This window comes from Manis pentadactyla, chromosome 10, assembly GCF_030020395.1.
Source record: "Manis pentadactyla isolate mManPen7 chromosome 10, mManPen7.hap1, whole genome shotgun sequence".
Taxonomy (NCBI): domain Eukaryota; kingdom Metazoa; phylum Chordata; class Mammalia; order Pholidota; family Manidae; genus Manis; species Manis pentadactyla.
Genome location: NC_080028.1, coordinates 35890035 through 35905157, shown reverse-complemented (window position 1 = coordinate 35905157; position 15123 = coordinate 35890035). Strand labels below are relative to the sequence as shown.

The 15123-nt window shown below is 35.7% G+C and overlaps 1 protein-coding gene across 7 annotated transcripts in view; it reads left to right on the top strand.

Annotated features, from left to right (window-relative positions):
* The window catches only part of TFCP2 (transcription factor CP2), a 72205-nt gene extending 62232 nt beyond the window's left edge, over window positions 1-9973 (top strand). For 3 of the 7 annotated variants that reach the window (XM_036915095.2, XM_036915090.2, XM_036915094.2), the window contains 9 exons: window positions 694-804; window positions 1125-1213; window positions 2791-2857; window positions 3264-3357; window positions 4209-4299; window positions 5825-5928; window positions 6341-6483; window positions 7959-8010; window positions 8435-9973. In XM_036915095.2, the coding sequence (XP_036770990.1) occupies window positions 694-804; window positions 1125-1213; window positions 2791-2857; window positions 3264-3357; window positions 4209-4299; window positions 5825-5928; window positions 6341-6483; window positions 7959-8010; window positions 8435-8472 (789 nt within the window). In that variant the 3' untranslated portion in view covers window positions 8473-9973. The remainder of the gene's footprint in view (window positions 1-693; window positions 805-1124; window positions 1214-2790; window positions 2858-3263; window positions 3358-4208; window positions 4300-5824; window positions 5929-6340; window positions 6484-7958; window positions 8011-8434) is intronic. The other 4 variants (XM_036915096.2, XM_036915093.2, XM_036915091.2 and 1 more) reach the window with 3 other exon arrangements.
* Window positions 9974-15123: the final 5150 nt, after the last annotated feature.

Below are 15123 nucleotides of genomic sequence, written 5' to 3'. Positions count from 1 at the left end.
AACTCAGTCTAAGCTAGAGTTATTGAAATAATTACTCAGATGCCTGGTAAAGAAATGTAAATGGGGATTGTCATGGGAGAAAGGGGAACTTGGATAAGGGAGCTAGAGGCAAAAACATGGATTTCCATTGAAAGCTCTTAAAGCTTGTTGAAATTATAAGCTCTTGTAAAAACTCACAAAAATGATGAAAAGTTAAGTTTTGATTATATTCATACTTGATCTTCTTTCCTTATTTTGGTCTTTATTTTTATCACATGGATGAATATGTTCTCATTATAAAATATTCATTAATACAAAATTAATCAGAGCATGATACTGAAGTCCCTCTTTACCATTCCCCAACCTCTTCCCAGAAGTAACTGCTGCCATAATTTAGAATGTATTCTTCTAGTCCCCTTCTGTACTTTTATATATTCATATATGTAGATATTACTTTTTTTTAAACATAAATAGGTTTGTACTGTATGAATTATTTGAGGCTTGCTTTGTTCAGTTAACTATGTGCTTTAGAGATCTTTCTATATTTATAGCTGTAGATCTTGTTCTTTTTCAACTCCATCAAACATTTAAATTTCTGATTTTCAAACTTAGGTGCAATGATGCATCTTGTCTCTGTGTCAGTGCACATATAACTTTGTTTCACATGTGACTGTTTAAGTTTTTAGACAAGTAACAAAATATTTCTCATTTCAGCCTAAAGGTGCAGATAGAAAACAAAAAACAGATAGAGAAAAAATGGAGAAACGGACACCTCACGAAAAGGAGAAATATCAACCTTCCTATGAGACAACTATCCTCACAGAGGTAAAAGGATTTCTTTTGGTGACAGTTTCAATCAATACTTTTTATTTTTAAAAGAAAAAATCCAATAATTTCCACAATAAACATGTATCTAATCGTTATTTGTAACCTAACACTAGTACGGTGTTATATGTCAATTAGAAAAAAACAAAACTTACCACTTTCCAGCCTTGTCAAAACTTACTGATCCTGAGTATATTCTCTTTTACTTATTAAACTAAGATTTGATCAAGATATGCTGTTCAAGTAATAATGTTTAAGTGTTCAGTGGAACACTACAGTTAAATGTACTTTTACATATTTAAGTTGTCGTTTGTTTTTAGTGTTCTCCATGGCCTGAGATCACATATGTCAATAATTCCCCATCACCTGGCTTCAATAGTTCCCATAGCAGTTTTTCTCTTGGGGAAGGGTAAGTCTGGGAAATGGAATTATGTTGTATTTGTCCTAAGTATATATTCTTCCATTATTTTTCCATGAACAAAATTTTTCTAAATTAATAAGCACTTCCATTTGGTCAGTCTTTGATGGGTTTATGTATTATCTTTACAAGAGACTGAGAGTTTTATGTAGTCCTTTCGCCTCTTTTTTCCTCCCATTAGAAAATAGCATTTATGGTTAGTTTTTAGTGATTGAGGGACTGATTTTTCTAGATCTTTCACTTCTCCCTATTACTGCTCATCTTGTGGTCATTTCACTTCCTAATCATACTTTAACCAGAATGGTCATCAGGAATTTAAACACAGTTGTATGAACACTAAAACTGTTTGGTGCTTATTAAGAATGATCCTTACATTAATTTCTATGAATCTTTGATTGGAAAAGAAGGTTGAACATGAGCTAAAATGAAGGTTTGGAATTATCTATGGGATGCATTTAATCTTGTCTTACTGTCTTTTACCATCAAGATAATTGAAAGTTGGTTCAGGTGCCTACTCCATTTAAAATAAGTTGTCTTATAGTCTTAGCATTTCTCACATATTCTATATACACCATAATGTAATTTGAAATAGGCTACATAACGATCAAGTATATTGTTTGGTGGTAATGTTTGTTTTTTAATTTATGTGGGCTCTATGTTCAGTCTTCTAAAAATTTTAAGGTAGCTTAAATATTCAAAATGTAACAATTAAGGATAAAAATAGGTAGAAGTTATAGAAGATAACTAGGGCTCTGAGATAAGTTAATTACTAAATTTGATCCTGAATTTGAATTTTGCAGCTAAGGTGAAAAAAGAAGAAAAAGATCTAATTTGAAAAAAAAGTCTCTTACCATTCAAATGGCTTATGCAGTCTACTTATAGGCAATTTAAAATAATATATAGGATTTATAATCTGTGTTCTTAAAATTCTTCTCTCGTCATTACTTCATTAATAGGCTCACATTTTTCTTCTGTAAAAGAACTAAGCATTATGGAAAGAGACATCCTACAGAGCAAAGGAAAGTATAGGGAAAAACCAAGGATGTGGGGACAGCCTGTAGATCACAAATTAGCAGTAGTTTTTGAAGCTGCTTAAAAAATAATGAGGTGTTTTCCATTATAAAAGTATGCAGTCACATTGCACTGCATAAGCTTTCTTCCAGTACTTTTTTCTGTATATGTTTGTATATATCTTGGTATATTTAATATAGTAGTAATACATTGATTATGTTTATGTTCCGATACTTTTAGTTTCTATTCTCATATATTTCTTAAGTTAAATATTATTTATGCCATAACTTATCTAATCAGTCCCAACTTAAGAAATTTTGATATTTATTCAATTTCCCCAATAATAAAAAATGCTGCAAATTACTCTCCCCTTCTCCCTATAAAGTCTTTTCATTAGGTTAACAGATAATAGAAATGTTGGGTCTAAGAGTAGGAATGTTTTATGAGAGCACAGATTCCTTTCAATCTCTAACTTAAAATTTATGAGGATGAAGAATGAGATGATGAATCCTGGTATGTGTCATGGACTCATCCTTTCATTTAAAATGTCTCTTTAGAAATGGTTCACCAAATCACCAACCAGAGCCACCCCCGCCAGTCACAGATGTAAGTCTAAAGTTAAATGTAAGTGATTTGCAATGTCTAATAATACTTTGATGACTGTGCAATGCAGTAGAAATGCTCAACTATTGTAAGTTATTATCTACAATAATAAACATCTTATTCACTCATTATACAAACATTTATTGAAGTTTGACTATGAACCAGACACTATGCTAGGGACTGGAGATAAGAAACAAGTAATACAGGGCCCTTGCATTTAAGGAACTTAGAATCTGGTGGGGAAATAAGGGTGGAATTCCATGGACATCTTGCATGGTTGAAGAAGACTGATGTAGTATAAACAACTTCCAAGCAAACTAGGCCTGCCTGAGTATGGGTGTGTTTGGCTGTGTGCTACCTAATGATGTAACAGATGAATCGTTTTAATTACCTACCCCCCTCCAAAAAAATGGTTTCTTTCTTTCAGAACCTCTTGCCAACAACCACACCTCAGGAAGCTCAGCAGTGGTTGCATCGAAATCGTTTTTCTACATTCACAAGGCTTTTTACAAACTTCTCAGGTTAAATTTGCTTGTCCTTTTGTTTTTCTAAGCACAGGGTATTCTTTTATGTTCTAGAGCCTCCTGGTATTCATGTGTGTCTCTGTGTGTGATCTTAGTGCATTTTTCTGATTAAATGAATTTCATAGAACCTTTCAGACTTTCTCACTAGCTGCATCTGTGCTGTGAAATACTTAAAAAAGGCATGTTAGTTTAAACCCAGTTTAACTTAAAAATGTTTATTCTGTATAACTCTTTTTAAAATGCATATTCCATACAGTATTTTATCAAGGCGGCATTTGCAGGTAGCCTGAAATTTCCCCCTTTTATCACTATATTGTATTTCATTTGTACATTCTACTTTTATTTATCATTTTCTGTGCACCAGGGATGGTAGAAATACACTAATGGATAAGGCATACTTCCTCATTATTCACCATCTAGTATCAAAAAAATAAGCCAAACTAAACCAAAATATAACCCTGAAAAAATAGTTGTGATGCAGTAGATAAGTGGTACAAAATTTGGGGAAGGGTCTGGAGTTAGGGAATGTGATGCAGGAGGTGAGTCTTGGGGGACAAGGAGGAGTCTGTTGGACAGTGGGAGGATATTTCAAGGCAGGAGGAACAATTTGCTTATTAGACATGGTCAGTATGATGAAAGCATAGGGCTAAGTGGAGAGGTTAATTAGGTGGGAATGGAGGTAGGAGAGGACGCAGGAGCTAGGTCATGGAGGACCTTATACACCATGCGAAAGATTATAGACTATACAGCATACTAGTAATGAGGTGCCCTTGTAAAAGCCCATTTTAATAGTCATTAACAAAGAGAATTTTTGCCTTTATCACCCATTTTTTTAATATTTATTCCAGGGGCAGATTTATTGAAACTAACTAGAGATGATGTAATCCAAATCTGTGGCCCCGCAGATGGGATCAGACTTTTTAATGCACTAAAAGGCCGGTATGTAATTAGTGTTAAAATATCAATGCAGTTGGATTTCAGATGGGTTTGAATTTAGGGACTCTTCACATTACTCTTTGCACAGCTAAATACAGCTTGTCAAAACATTCTTTTGAATGCCAGCAGTGTACCAAATAAACAAAGATGAAAACTATCCTTTTCTACATTTGATCCAGGGAATTCCCCATAATATCCCATTTTTCATTTTTAGGTAGTTTTTTCATTCAGTAAATATTCATTGTCCTTATTATGAACCAAGTATTGTTATAGGCTCTGGGAACACACTGGTGAGCAAAATAGACAAGTTGACCACTATAGTGGAGTTTACTTTCTAATAGGGAGAGAGATAAAGATAGAAACAGTAAGTGTTATGGCTAATGATTAGTGCTTTGAAGGAAAACAAACAAAAGAAGGCTGTCCCCTATGGAGCACCCAGCATAAGGTCAGAAAAGACCTCTCTGAGGAGTGGGTATTTCAACTGAATTATGAGAAGATTGGAAGCTATGGGGTCATATGAGGGAAGAGTGTTCTAGGCAGAAGTAACAACAGGTGCAAAATCCTTGAATCAGTTTTAAGTGGAGGTGAGGTCATTCTTAAGTTTGGACAGGAATTACTTAAGTGTCCACTTTCAAATACTACTTATAATACAGAGTAAATTGTAGTTCCTATTTGGGATTTACATTTTGAATAGGTACTAGTAATATTGATGGGAAAAATATGTGGGTTAATAATGCCACAGAACCAAAGCAGTGACTAAATAATGAAACACATAGTGAAGTATTAATGTTTGGGAACATCACAAAAGATATTGAATCAGGTTGGCTGTAATCTTGGAATATTTAAAGAAAGAGGTGAAATTCAGGAGTTGATGTGGAGACAAAAGAATGGCTCTTTCATTTTTTATTGTGTTACCTAAAGAATGTTGAGAAATTGAGAAATAGGAAGGAATAAGATGATCCAAATTAGAGGTGATTGAATACCATTGTCAAAGAAGAAAGAATAGGAGGAAAGCTTCAGCTACTTAGGAGAAGGTAATGAGGGAAATAGATTCTCCAGTTTACTATATTAGTGTTTCTAAGTAAAAGGTCTATCTTGAACCTGACCCATGAAACAGTGACTCATACATTTTGAATATTGTTCACCTTTAATCAAAGTTCACAAACTCAAAATGACTGCAGAGGCCCCATGGAAATGAGTGGTAGTCAGGTCTGGGGTACACTGAAGAATGCATGCACCGTGCAAGGAGAACAGCTGATTATTTTATTGTAAGAATGGGGCTCAGACTACAGATCTGAGTTTTCAAAAACCCCAAATTCAGAGGTTCACATGCTGTTGTTGGAATGAATTTAAACACACATGTACCCCTGACAATGGCGAGCTAATAAAGCAAATGAGCTGTGCTGGCCCAAGGGCTGCCAGTTTTCAACCCTTGCTCTACAGTAGTAATTTAGACACACAAGTTCTTCCCTAAAATGTGCTTGTCATGAAGAATACAAGACTCACAACCTATGATTTTCCTCCTTAGGATGGTGCGCCCGCGGCTGACCATTTATGTTTGTCAGGAATCCTTGCAGCTGAGGGAGCAGCAGCGGAAACGTGAGGATGGAGACTCAGATGGTACTTTCTTTGGTAGGTTGTTCTGGACAGGCCGGGACAGATAGGAAGAGGTGACATATGACTTAGAGCATGTGTGGCGGGAATTTATCAAACAGATTCAGCATTTGCTGGAAGTAATGGTAACTGCTAATGTTCATAAGTTCCTAATACATAGCAGGCAGTACTCTCAGCACATCTGCAAGCTTTAACTTGTACAACTAGTATCTCCTCTTTGCAGTAGATTTTGTTGTTATTGCTAACATTTAGATGAGGAAAATGAGGCTTAAGGATGTTAAGTAGTTGCCTCAGATCACATCGCTGAGGCATGATTTGAACTCAGGCAGTGTGCCTCTGAGTCCTGCAGACAGCTGGGCATTCTGAGTGATCAGACCTCTGAGAGCAGAGAAACTTTGTACTGACTGACCTTGCTCTCTCCCTTTTGCAGTGTACCATGCCATCTATCTTGAAGAACTGACAGCTGCTGAACTGACAGAAAAAATTGCTCAGCTTTTCAGCATTTCCCCTTGCCAGATCAGCCAGATCTACAAGCAGGGGCCAACAGGAATCCATGTGCTCATTAGTGATGAGGTAGATTTTCAGCACAGCCGAGTCACCAAGAACAGTTTGTCAGGGCATGTGACAAGAGCAAGAGCAGTTCTCCCGGGGTAGAGTGCTCTGCTTTCCTGCACCAGGGCTTTTCAAGTGTTTTCACCTGCTTACTTTCTAAAATAATTTTTAAATACCATGTATCCCTTGCACATTTTTAAGTTTGCTTAAAAGTTTTTAAGTAGTTGCAAAAGGTGTTGTTTCTGGGCATATGATATTTAAAAATGAAATGGTTACATTGCTGTGTATTCCATGTAAGCTAAATATAAGCATGATTTAATATCACCTTCTTCCGTTTTAAAGTATACATGAATATACTTTTCTTTAACAGAATTTTTATAACATTTCTTTGTTTCCTTGAACTCATATTCCCATTTACTTCCTCTATAGAATTTTCTTACCATAACCTATTTTTATGTTTGAATATCTTTTATTAATTATGCTACCATGTTGCTTTGAAACAAATGTTTGTTTCAGAAAAAAACTTGTTTCAATTGAAATTGAAAAATTATCTTTTCTGAATAGAATTATCACCATAATTATACAATCAATTAATATAAACATATTATATATTTTGATAAGTGATTATTAAACATTAAGAAAAGAACATTAAGAATTGACCTATTAATGAGATGGCTGAGATTGTTTGATTCCTTACCCCCAATCCCACCCATAATTAATTAATCTATAGGTGAATACTCTTTTATTGCTAGAATGAAATAGATTCAGCATTGATTCCATTCTGTTTTTTCCCCTAGATCTAAGTGCTGTTGAACCTGATTCACATAAACTGATAGACAAGAATGGATATAATAGCATCACTGGATATTTTTTTTAACTTCTGAGCTATGTGCCAAAAATTATATAACGATGTTATAAAAATTATTTTGAATCACTTGTCATATGACAATTTGTGATTAGATCACTTTTCAATCATAGTGGAAGGAAAGAATTGGAAAACCACATGTCTTACACAAGAGTTAGTTACACAGTCAGTAGAGTTCACGTTTGCAGTTACACTTTGGCTTCCTGAAGACTGTTATACCCCAGCACAGTGCATTTTGGTAGGATTCCAGGAGGGTGAAACTCATGCCTTTATTTTATAAAATGGGAGAAGAAATTTTGAGAAGGGAAAATGGGAAAGGAAAACTCAAGATGTTTTCAGGCAGTTTTAGGAAAGAATACATACAGAAGTTGAAGACCTGGAAGTCACTTCTTCTCCATGGGCCTGTCAGTGTCCTGCCCCTTGGAAAGGTTAACCCAGGAAAATGCACACTACAATTTTAAGACCACTGTTTTAGACTGCTTAGCTTTTAAGAATAAAAACGAAATAGGGGAGAAACCAAACAAAGGATTATTTTTCGATTAAATTCAATGTAATGAAAAGCCACATAGTCCAAATAATGTGCAACAAACTAAAGTACTTAGTAATCAGCAAATTTTCTTGCTTTTTTCAGATGATACAAAACTTTCAGGAAGAAGCCTGTTTTATTCTGGATACAATGAAAGGTAATAAAATACTAAGACAAATGTCTCTCTCTAAGAAGTTTAAGAATTTTTTTCATACTTCACTTCTTTGAGGAGAGAGGGAAAGTATCAACCACAATATTTGAGGAGACAAAGTGACATTTTTAAGAGATTGTTCCTTTGTGTGTTTGGCTTCTTGCCATTATCAGAGTAGAAAAGGTGTAACTGATGACTCTCTGCCATGCTCTTCCACCTTCCATGGACAAATGAGGAAATTGAGGCATGTTGTTTTTATAGTGCAATTTATTATAAGTATTCTGTTATAACTAGTAAGTATGCTGCCCTTTGTCCTGTTGAGGTTATTTTTTCCTTCTCAAAAGAACCTTGCCATGTTTTTTAAAAATCCCACTGTGATTTAGAGGTGACTGAAGATTATTCTCTCTCTCTCTCTCTCTTTTTCTTACAGCAGAAACCAGTGATAGCTATCATATCATATTGAAGTAGGTGTGGGGCATTCCAGACCTCAGTGGCTGCTGCTTCCTTTACCTTTTGGAAACTCCACTCTTGAAGGGGTCACTAATGGAGATTTGAAGGTCTGCAGGAACCTGGCCCATTTGACTGTGGGGTTGTCCAAGCCATGGAGACAGAATCTATGCCATCTGTGTTGGTCCAAGCTCTTGTGGCATGCACAGATTATTGCCCAACATGCATTTCTGCAGCTATTTCTTAGTTAAAATTTCTGGACCCTGTTGTTGAATATCAGTAGAAACTCCTGATCATTTAGGGTGTATGTAGGGCATAATGATGATGAAACTTGTGTAATGTTGAATGGAAAGATGTTAAATTTTGTGATATGAAGCCATGTAACTTTTTTCCTAATATAAAAGTGAACATCTATATTCCTAGGACTAGATTAGATCTTCAGTCTCTTTTGCATCAAACATACTAGCTTTTTGCAACAATTGGCCCCTGCCCTTGAAAACCTCATCAAAGAGAAGAAATACACAGATAGAATAGAATTTTTCCTTGGTTCCCCTGTTATACTATGACTAATAGTAATAGCTAACCTTCATTTAGCATTTACTTATTCCAGGTAGTGTGATAAATTCTTTAAATGGATTATCTTGTTTAAATCCTCTTAATAAGCCTGTGTGAAGTAGCTAATAATGATCCCTAAGTGAAGGTGAGGAAATGGAGACATATAGTGGCTGAGCAGTTTGCTAAAGTAACAGGCAGCTAGCAAGTAGAGACACTGACACCCAGCACAAGGCTGCCTGGCTCTTACCAACCGCCATCCCTTACTGCCACCCTTGCAGTTCCCTGTAAGTCATTGTTCTTGCTGTGGCTCTGCTGGTGACTAGGACATGACTCTAAGTGAGAGGTGAGGAATCAACTACTGAAAGGGACAAACCACACCTAAATAATGATGAACAAATCAAGACCTACAAAAAATGAGAACATAGATGCCCTTTAAGCATCATCAGTTAACAGATTCACAGAATTTGAGGTGTGAAAACTAGGGATTATCTGTAACTCCCAAAACTCACTGTTCTTGAATGACCTTTTCAAACTGTTTATTCATGAGTTAGGCTAACCCCTACTTTCTGTTTCCCCCCTGCATCTTCTCTTGGTATAAGAAGTTCTTTTACTCGCATAGTGTTCTCTTACATAAGCATTACAAGGTATTCATTCCAATCCCAGTCACATTTTACCATATATTTTTGTTGTTTTTAAAGAATGATCGCACGTGTGTGTGTGTGTGTGTGTGTGTGTGTGTGTGTGTGTGTGTGTGTGTGTGTACAGTGTGTGTGTGCGACTATGGGTCTTTTTTTCACATACAAAGTTTTATCTAGAAATCCCTTTACCCATTATGTTGAGGTGAAAAAGACAATGCTCAAAGATTATATATTGAAATGGGATCAGTGTGTGTGTTTTTAAAGCATTTGATAAAATTTAAATGTTTTTATCAGAGATTTTTGTTCATTAAAATCAACCTGCAACATGGTCTGATTTCTTTTGGTTTGAGACATTTATAGTCATATTAAATTCCTAGGACTGTTTCTCAGCTTCAGGGCAGTCCGCTCTCTCCTCTGCAGGCTATTGGGGTTGGCAGGCTGGTTGTTTTCCTATTTTGCCTGAATAATTGGCTGGGAGGCTTGGACTAGATCACTTTTAAGATTTCTTCTAAATCTTAATCTATGTCTCTACTGCAAATGATACATAGAATTATATTCATATACTTACTATCAATTATACTTAATAATTCTTACTTGGAGTTAGTTTTTTTTTAGAGTAGACTTCAAATTTATAGAAATAAATGTATGCAAACTTGGTAGTCTACAGGTCCTTAATTAACCTGAAAATCTCTTATGCTTTCTTTAGCTCCAAAAAATTATTTAAAATGCCAATGCCATATAATTGTTAAGAATTGGTATAGTGATAGAACGTGATGATTCAACTTGCCTTAAAAAAAATCGCATCCATTTACTATTGATTTTTCAATTAAATGAAAATTTTTAAACTAGCATTTTCATTGTGAAACTACTATACAAAGTGGTAAGTTCAAACAATAAATAAGGGTGTAACTTTGTCTACTTACCTCCTAGTCCCACTCTATGGAGTAATCATTGCAAAAAGTTTCTTTCCCCCATTTCCCCCTTCTCTCTCTCACACACACACAAAAATACTTAGAAGGACTCATGTTACACTAATCATCTGTAATTTGCTTTTTGCATTTAACGTATCTTGAGCATCTTCGTATATTAGAATTTATAGTTCTATACCATTCTTTTTAAAATTGACATTCCTTGTGGATGCCATTTAGGTTAAGCCATTGAACATGCATCTTCATAAGTTCTTTGCATATATCTCTGAGATACAGCCTGAGAAATACAATTTGCTGGATTTTACCTTTTTAACAAAGTGATAATTGATATTTAAAATAAAGTTAGATGGTTTAATGTTTCTCTTTGTGTAAGGGTATAAGAGGAGAGTGGTTAGATTTCAGGCCTTCCTGAGAAGCAGAGTAGCCTATTTTCCTTATATTGTCTGTACTGTTGCATTGAACTATAAATAGGTCCCATGTATAACAATCAGCTGTATAAAGACTTGATAGTTAAAATGGAATTAACTGGAAAATAAAAGGAGGGAGATCATCGCAGGTCTGTAAGTATTAAGTACTAAATATGGCTAGTAAGTAATAAGATTGTCCAATATAATGGCCCAGTAAGAATGTTTGCCCACATAAATGATTTATTTAAGAAGCCATTAAAGGGAGGGGAAATGGAGATGGTCAGATTGTCAGGAAACAGATTATAGTACAACAAATACAAGACAACCAGAGTCTGAAAAATCTAAGACAGGTCTACATGATGGGGCAGATTGTTCTGATTCCTGGAAGTCAGGTAGAGTCAGGCACTTGGTATATAGTGAAGGGTAGAGCATGATCTTACCACTGTGAGTCAGAGGAGCATGGGGAAGCCTGGCAAGTGAAAAAGGCTTGGTATAATGAAACTAGCCATTTCTAACTTATGCCTAATGAAGGAGTGTTCTGAAAACCCTTTGTGACCCCAAGTATTCTGAGAAAATATTTTGTAAAGGGTTACTGCGGAGATTTGGGCTGTCTTGCAAACTACCACGAGGGACTGAATGATGCTTCAGCATTCAGCTTTGAAAGCAGCACAAATATGGGATGCAAATACTTGGTCAGGACTAAGCTTATCCCTCTCTGCTATAGCTTTTTCTCTGGCCAGCACCTACAATTCTGGATAGCTTGGGACTGGAAAGCTAAAGTGAGCCAATTTATCATTTTATTGAATCCTTAGTTGGCTTCCTTAACCATGGATGGTTCTTCTATGGGAATGTGATCTGTTATGGCCTCTACTGGTCTGTTATGAGAACTCAACAGGAATGGCAGTCTCAACAGGAATGACACAAATGCCCCACCTAGCTGCATTCATATGATGGTTAATCTGGAGTAATTCCTCATCATTCTGCTTCTCCTAAAATACTCTGTTTTCTTAGTTGTGGGCTAAGAATTTTTCTGCCAGAATATTATTTTTAGTTTGTGATTAATTTTTTGTTTCATTATATGAATTCCAAGGCTGAAATGAGGAATGTTACCACTCCAAAAATGGAATGAGCTGGAAAAGGTGCCCTACATGACATGAGATTAGTGCCATCACCATGTTTTTTCTGTATTGTTAATATTTTATTTCTCCTCCTTGCTTCTTCTGATGACCTCATTTTACCTTTGACCTTAAACTTCCATCTATTTACACTTTCCTTTTCACTTCCAGATGTCCTCTGTGTTGTTCCTTGTGAACATAAGCCTATTCAACCAGTTACCTTGAAAACTGCAAGTAAGTTTTCTAAGTAACTAAGATAAGTCTATCATTTGCATTCTCAAATTCAGAGATTTAAAAGTTGTACACAAATATCGCAGTTGGATTAATGTTAATTATAATGTAACTTGCTATTTAAAAACTGATAAATATCTATTATTATATTATTTTGTACTGTATGGGATCTTTTGGAACATAAGTAGTAACCAGTTATCCATTATAATCTGTGTTTTCATATATTTTATAAGATGAGGTATACATTCCTCACTTTAATCATTATAGATTCCTGTTTTCTACCTGAGTTGTAATGTCTCATTTTTCATTTAAGGATTTAGTTAATATCTTTCCCTATACACCCTGGTAACTTTATTTCAGACTTTCATTCCCTATCTTTAGGCTTATTAAACTTGCCCTCTAAATTCACCTCTGTACTCTACTCCTCAAATCTGATGGTTATTTTGCTTTTTTAATAAGGTGTGTTTTATGGACATGTATAGATTAATTTGTGTATATCCTACCTGAAACCTTCCTTAATGACATACATCTTCATTGTTTGTACTTTAAAATTTCTGTAGCACTGTTTTTCCCAGATTTGCACATACTGATCTCTTTTTGTTAATAGCAGTTAGTCACAGAAGGTGCCTATCTCTCTAGATCTGGATTATAATTAAATGTAAGTTAGTAAAGTAGCATACAACTTCAGAGCTAAATCTGTAGGTTCCACATCCGAGAAACAAATACATTGCCTTAGATTTTTAATCTTAACTCTTTTTCTCTGAGTGGCTCATCACATAGTATACTTTTAGCTATTAATTTTCAACCCCCAACCCCAGAGAGTGTATTCTTATCTTTTGGTGGTAAAGAATAGTGGATACAATATATTTGGGGTTTTATAAGCCTGTGTTCAAGTCCCAGATCTTATTCTTCCTGGATATGATCTTGGACAAAATAATCTCTTAAATCTCAAGTTTCTCTTCTTACAAAGGAGATAATACTTAATTGATAGAGTTGTTGGGGAGAGTAAACAGAATAAGACACAGTTTTATTTGTACGTAGCATTCTTATTTACTTGCTCAATAAACTTAGGATAATATTGATGACACGATCACTTCACATGTAGACATAATTGTGAGACAGGTGTGTAAACATCTTCCAGGACATGAAATCTGAGCTTCAGTTTTCATCTGTGGCTGCTGTTCTTGGTCATATGTCTTTTTTTCCTATTCTTTGATTTTTTTATGCTTAAAACAAACCACCCATCTGTGATTTGTGTGTTCTGAGCTGGTTCATACATATGTTGCAGTATGGTCTGGAACAAAGTAACATTTAGAATGAGATGTCCAATGTTATTTGCATATAATACATAATATATAAAAATATTTCTTTTCATTTTTCTTTGTAGTTTCTATTCTACTACACTTGAACTTCCTGGTCATTGGCTTTCCACAGGCCCTACTTAGGCTGGAGGCAGATTGCAGTTGTTAGGGGTGAACTGACTCTATTATAGTAACTTATGATTCTATCAAGGTGATGAAATATGGTGAATAAGTGACGCTGTGTTAAGTTGTTGAGATGTTTGTTAGAGGTCCGGATGATCTTTTGACCTATCTCAGGCTTATTGCCAAATGGGATTCTACTACTCACACCCTTCTCAAAGGATATTATAACTTTGGTTTGACTGCTTTCTAGTTTGGTGTCATTAAACCTACGAAGCTTGGGCATTGAGGCTGATGGCACCTTGATGAATTTCTATGACTCAAAGGATCTGTAGGTATATGAGACACTTTTTTACCTGCCCAGCATGGCCTTTAGGCAGGTTTTTTTTTTGTTAACTCATTGCAGAGTGGTCTGGATTCTCTTTTTGTCTTCTCTGTGTCCAGGAGAAACAGAATCATGAACATTTATACAGCACTGACTGTATTGTAAACATTTTATAGCATATTAACTATTTAATCGTCGCACAAAACCCTATGAGATACATACAGATGAGGAAACTAAAACACAGGGAAGTTCTGTAACTTGCCAAGGGTCATACTGCTAATGAGTGGAGGAGTTGGGGTTTACATTCAGGCAGTGTGGCTCCAGGATCCATGCTCTTGATCACACATTATATACCATTCCCAAATTTCAGCAAATAGGAATGGTTGGTGTATGCTACTCTGAGGATTGCTGTTTTGTGATCTGTTGCTTTTTCATCTTGTCTTTTTCCTAGCCTCTTGGAGTCTCTGACGTCATCTATGGGGGAGACTGGAATTCTTGGCATTTTTTCCCAAGGCACCCAACTTCTCTTAATTCTAAAACTCAGAAGGCTTGGTAGTGTAGCCAGTAGATATGATACGGCTCCACAGTTCCTAGTTGCAGTGAAAAGTGCACTAGACTTTGGAACCAGCCTAATTGAGTTTAAATCCTGCCATCCATCCAATAATGTAGTAATTATCTACTGAGCTCCTCAGTGGCATTTACCAGGCTTTGTATTAGGTGCTGAGGATACAGGAAACAAAACAATTCCTTGCTCTCAAATGAGAGAAAACTGAAAAATATATGTCAGGTGGTAAATACTACGAAGAAATAATAAAGGCAAGGGTGTAGAGACTATGGGAAAGCCCGTTTTAGAAATATGGTTAGAGAAGTTCTCTGATGAGGGGACGTTTGAACAAATACTAAGTGAAGGAGTAAGTGTGGCTTGCTGGAGAAAGTGTTCCAGGCAAAAGGCCCAGAGGCGAGAGCATGGTTGTCCTGTTGAAGGAACTGCAAGGCCAGTGGGCCAGTGTGGTTAAGCAGAGTTTGGGAGGGGAAGGGCAGAAGGAAACAG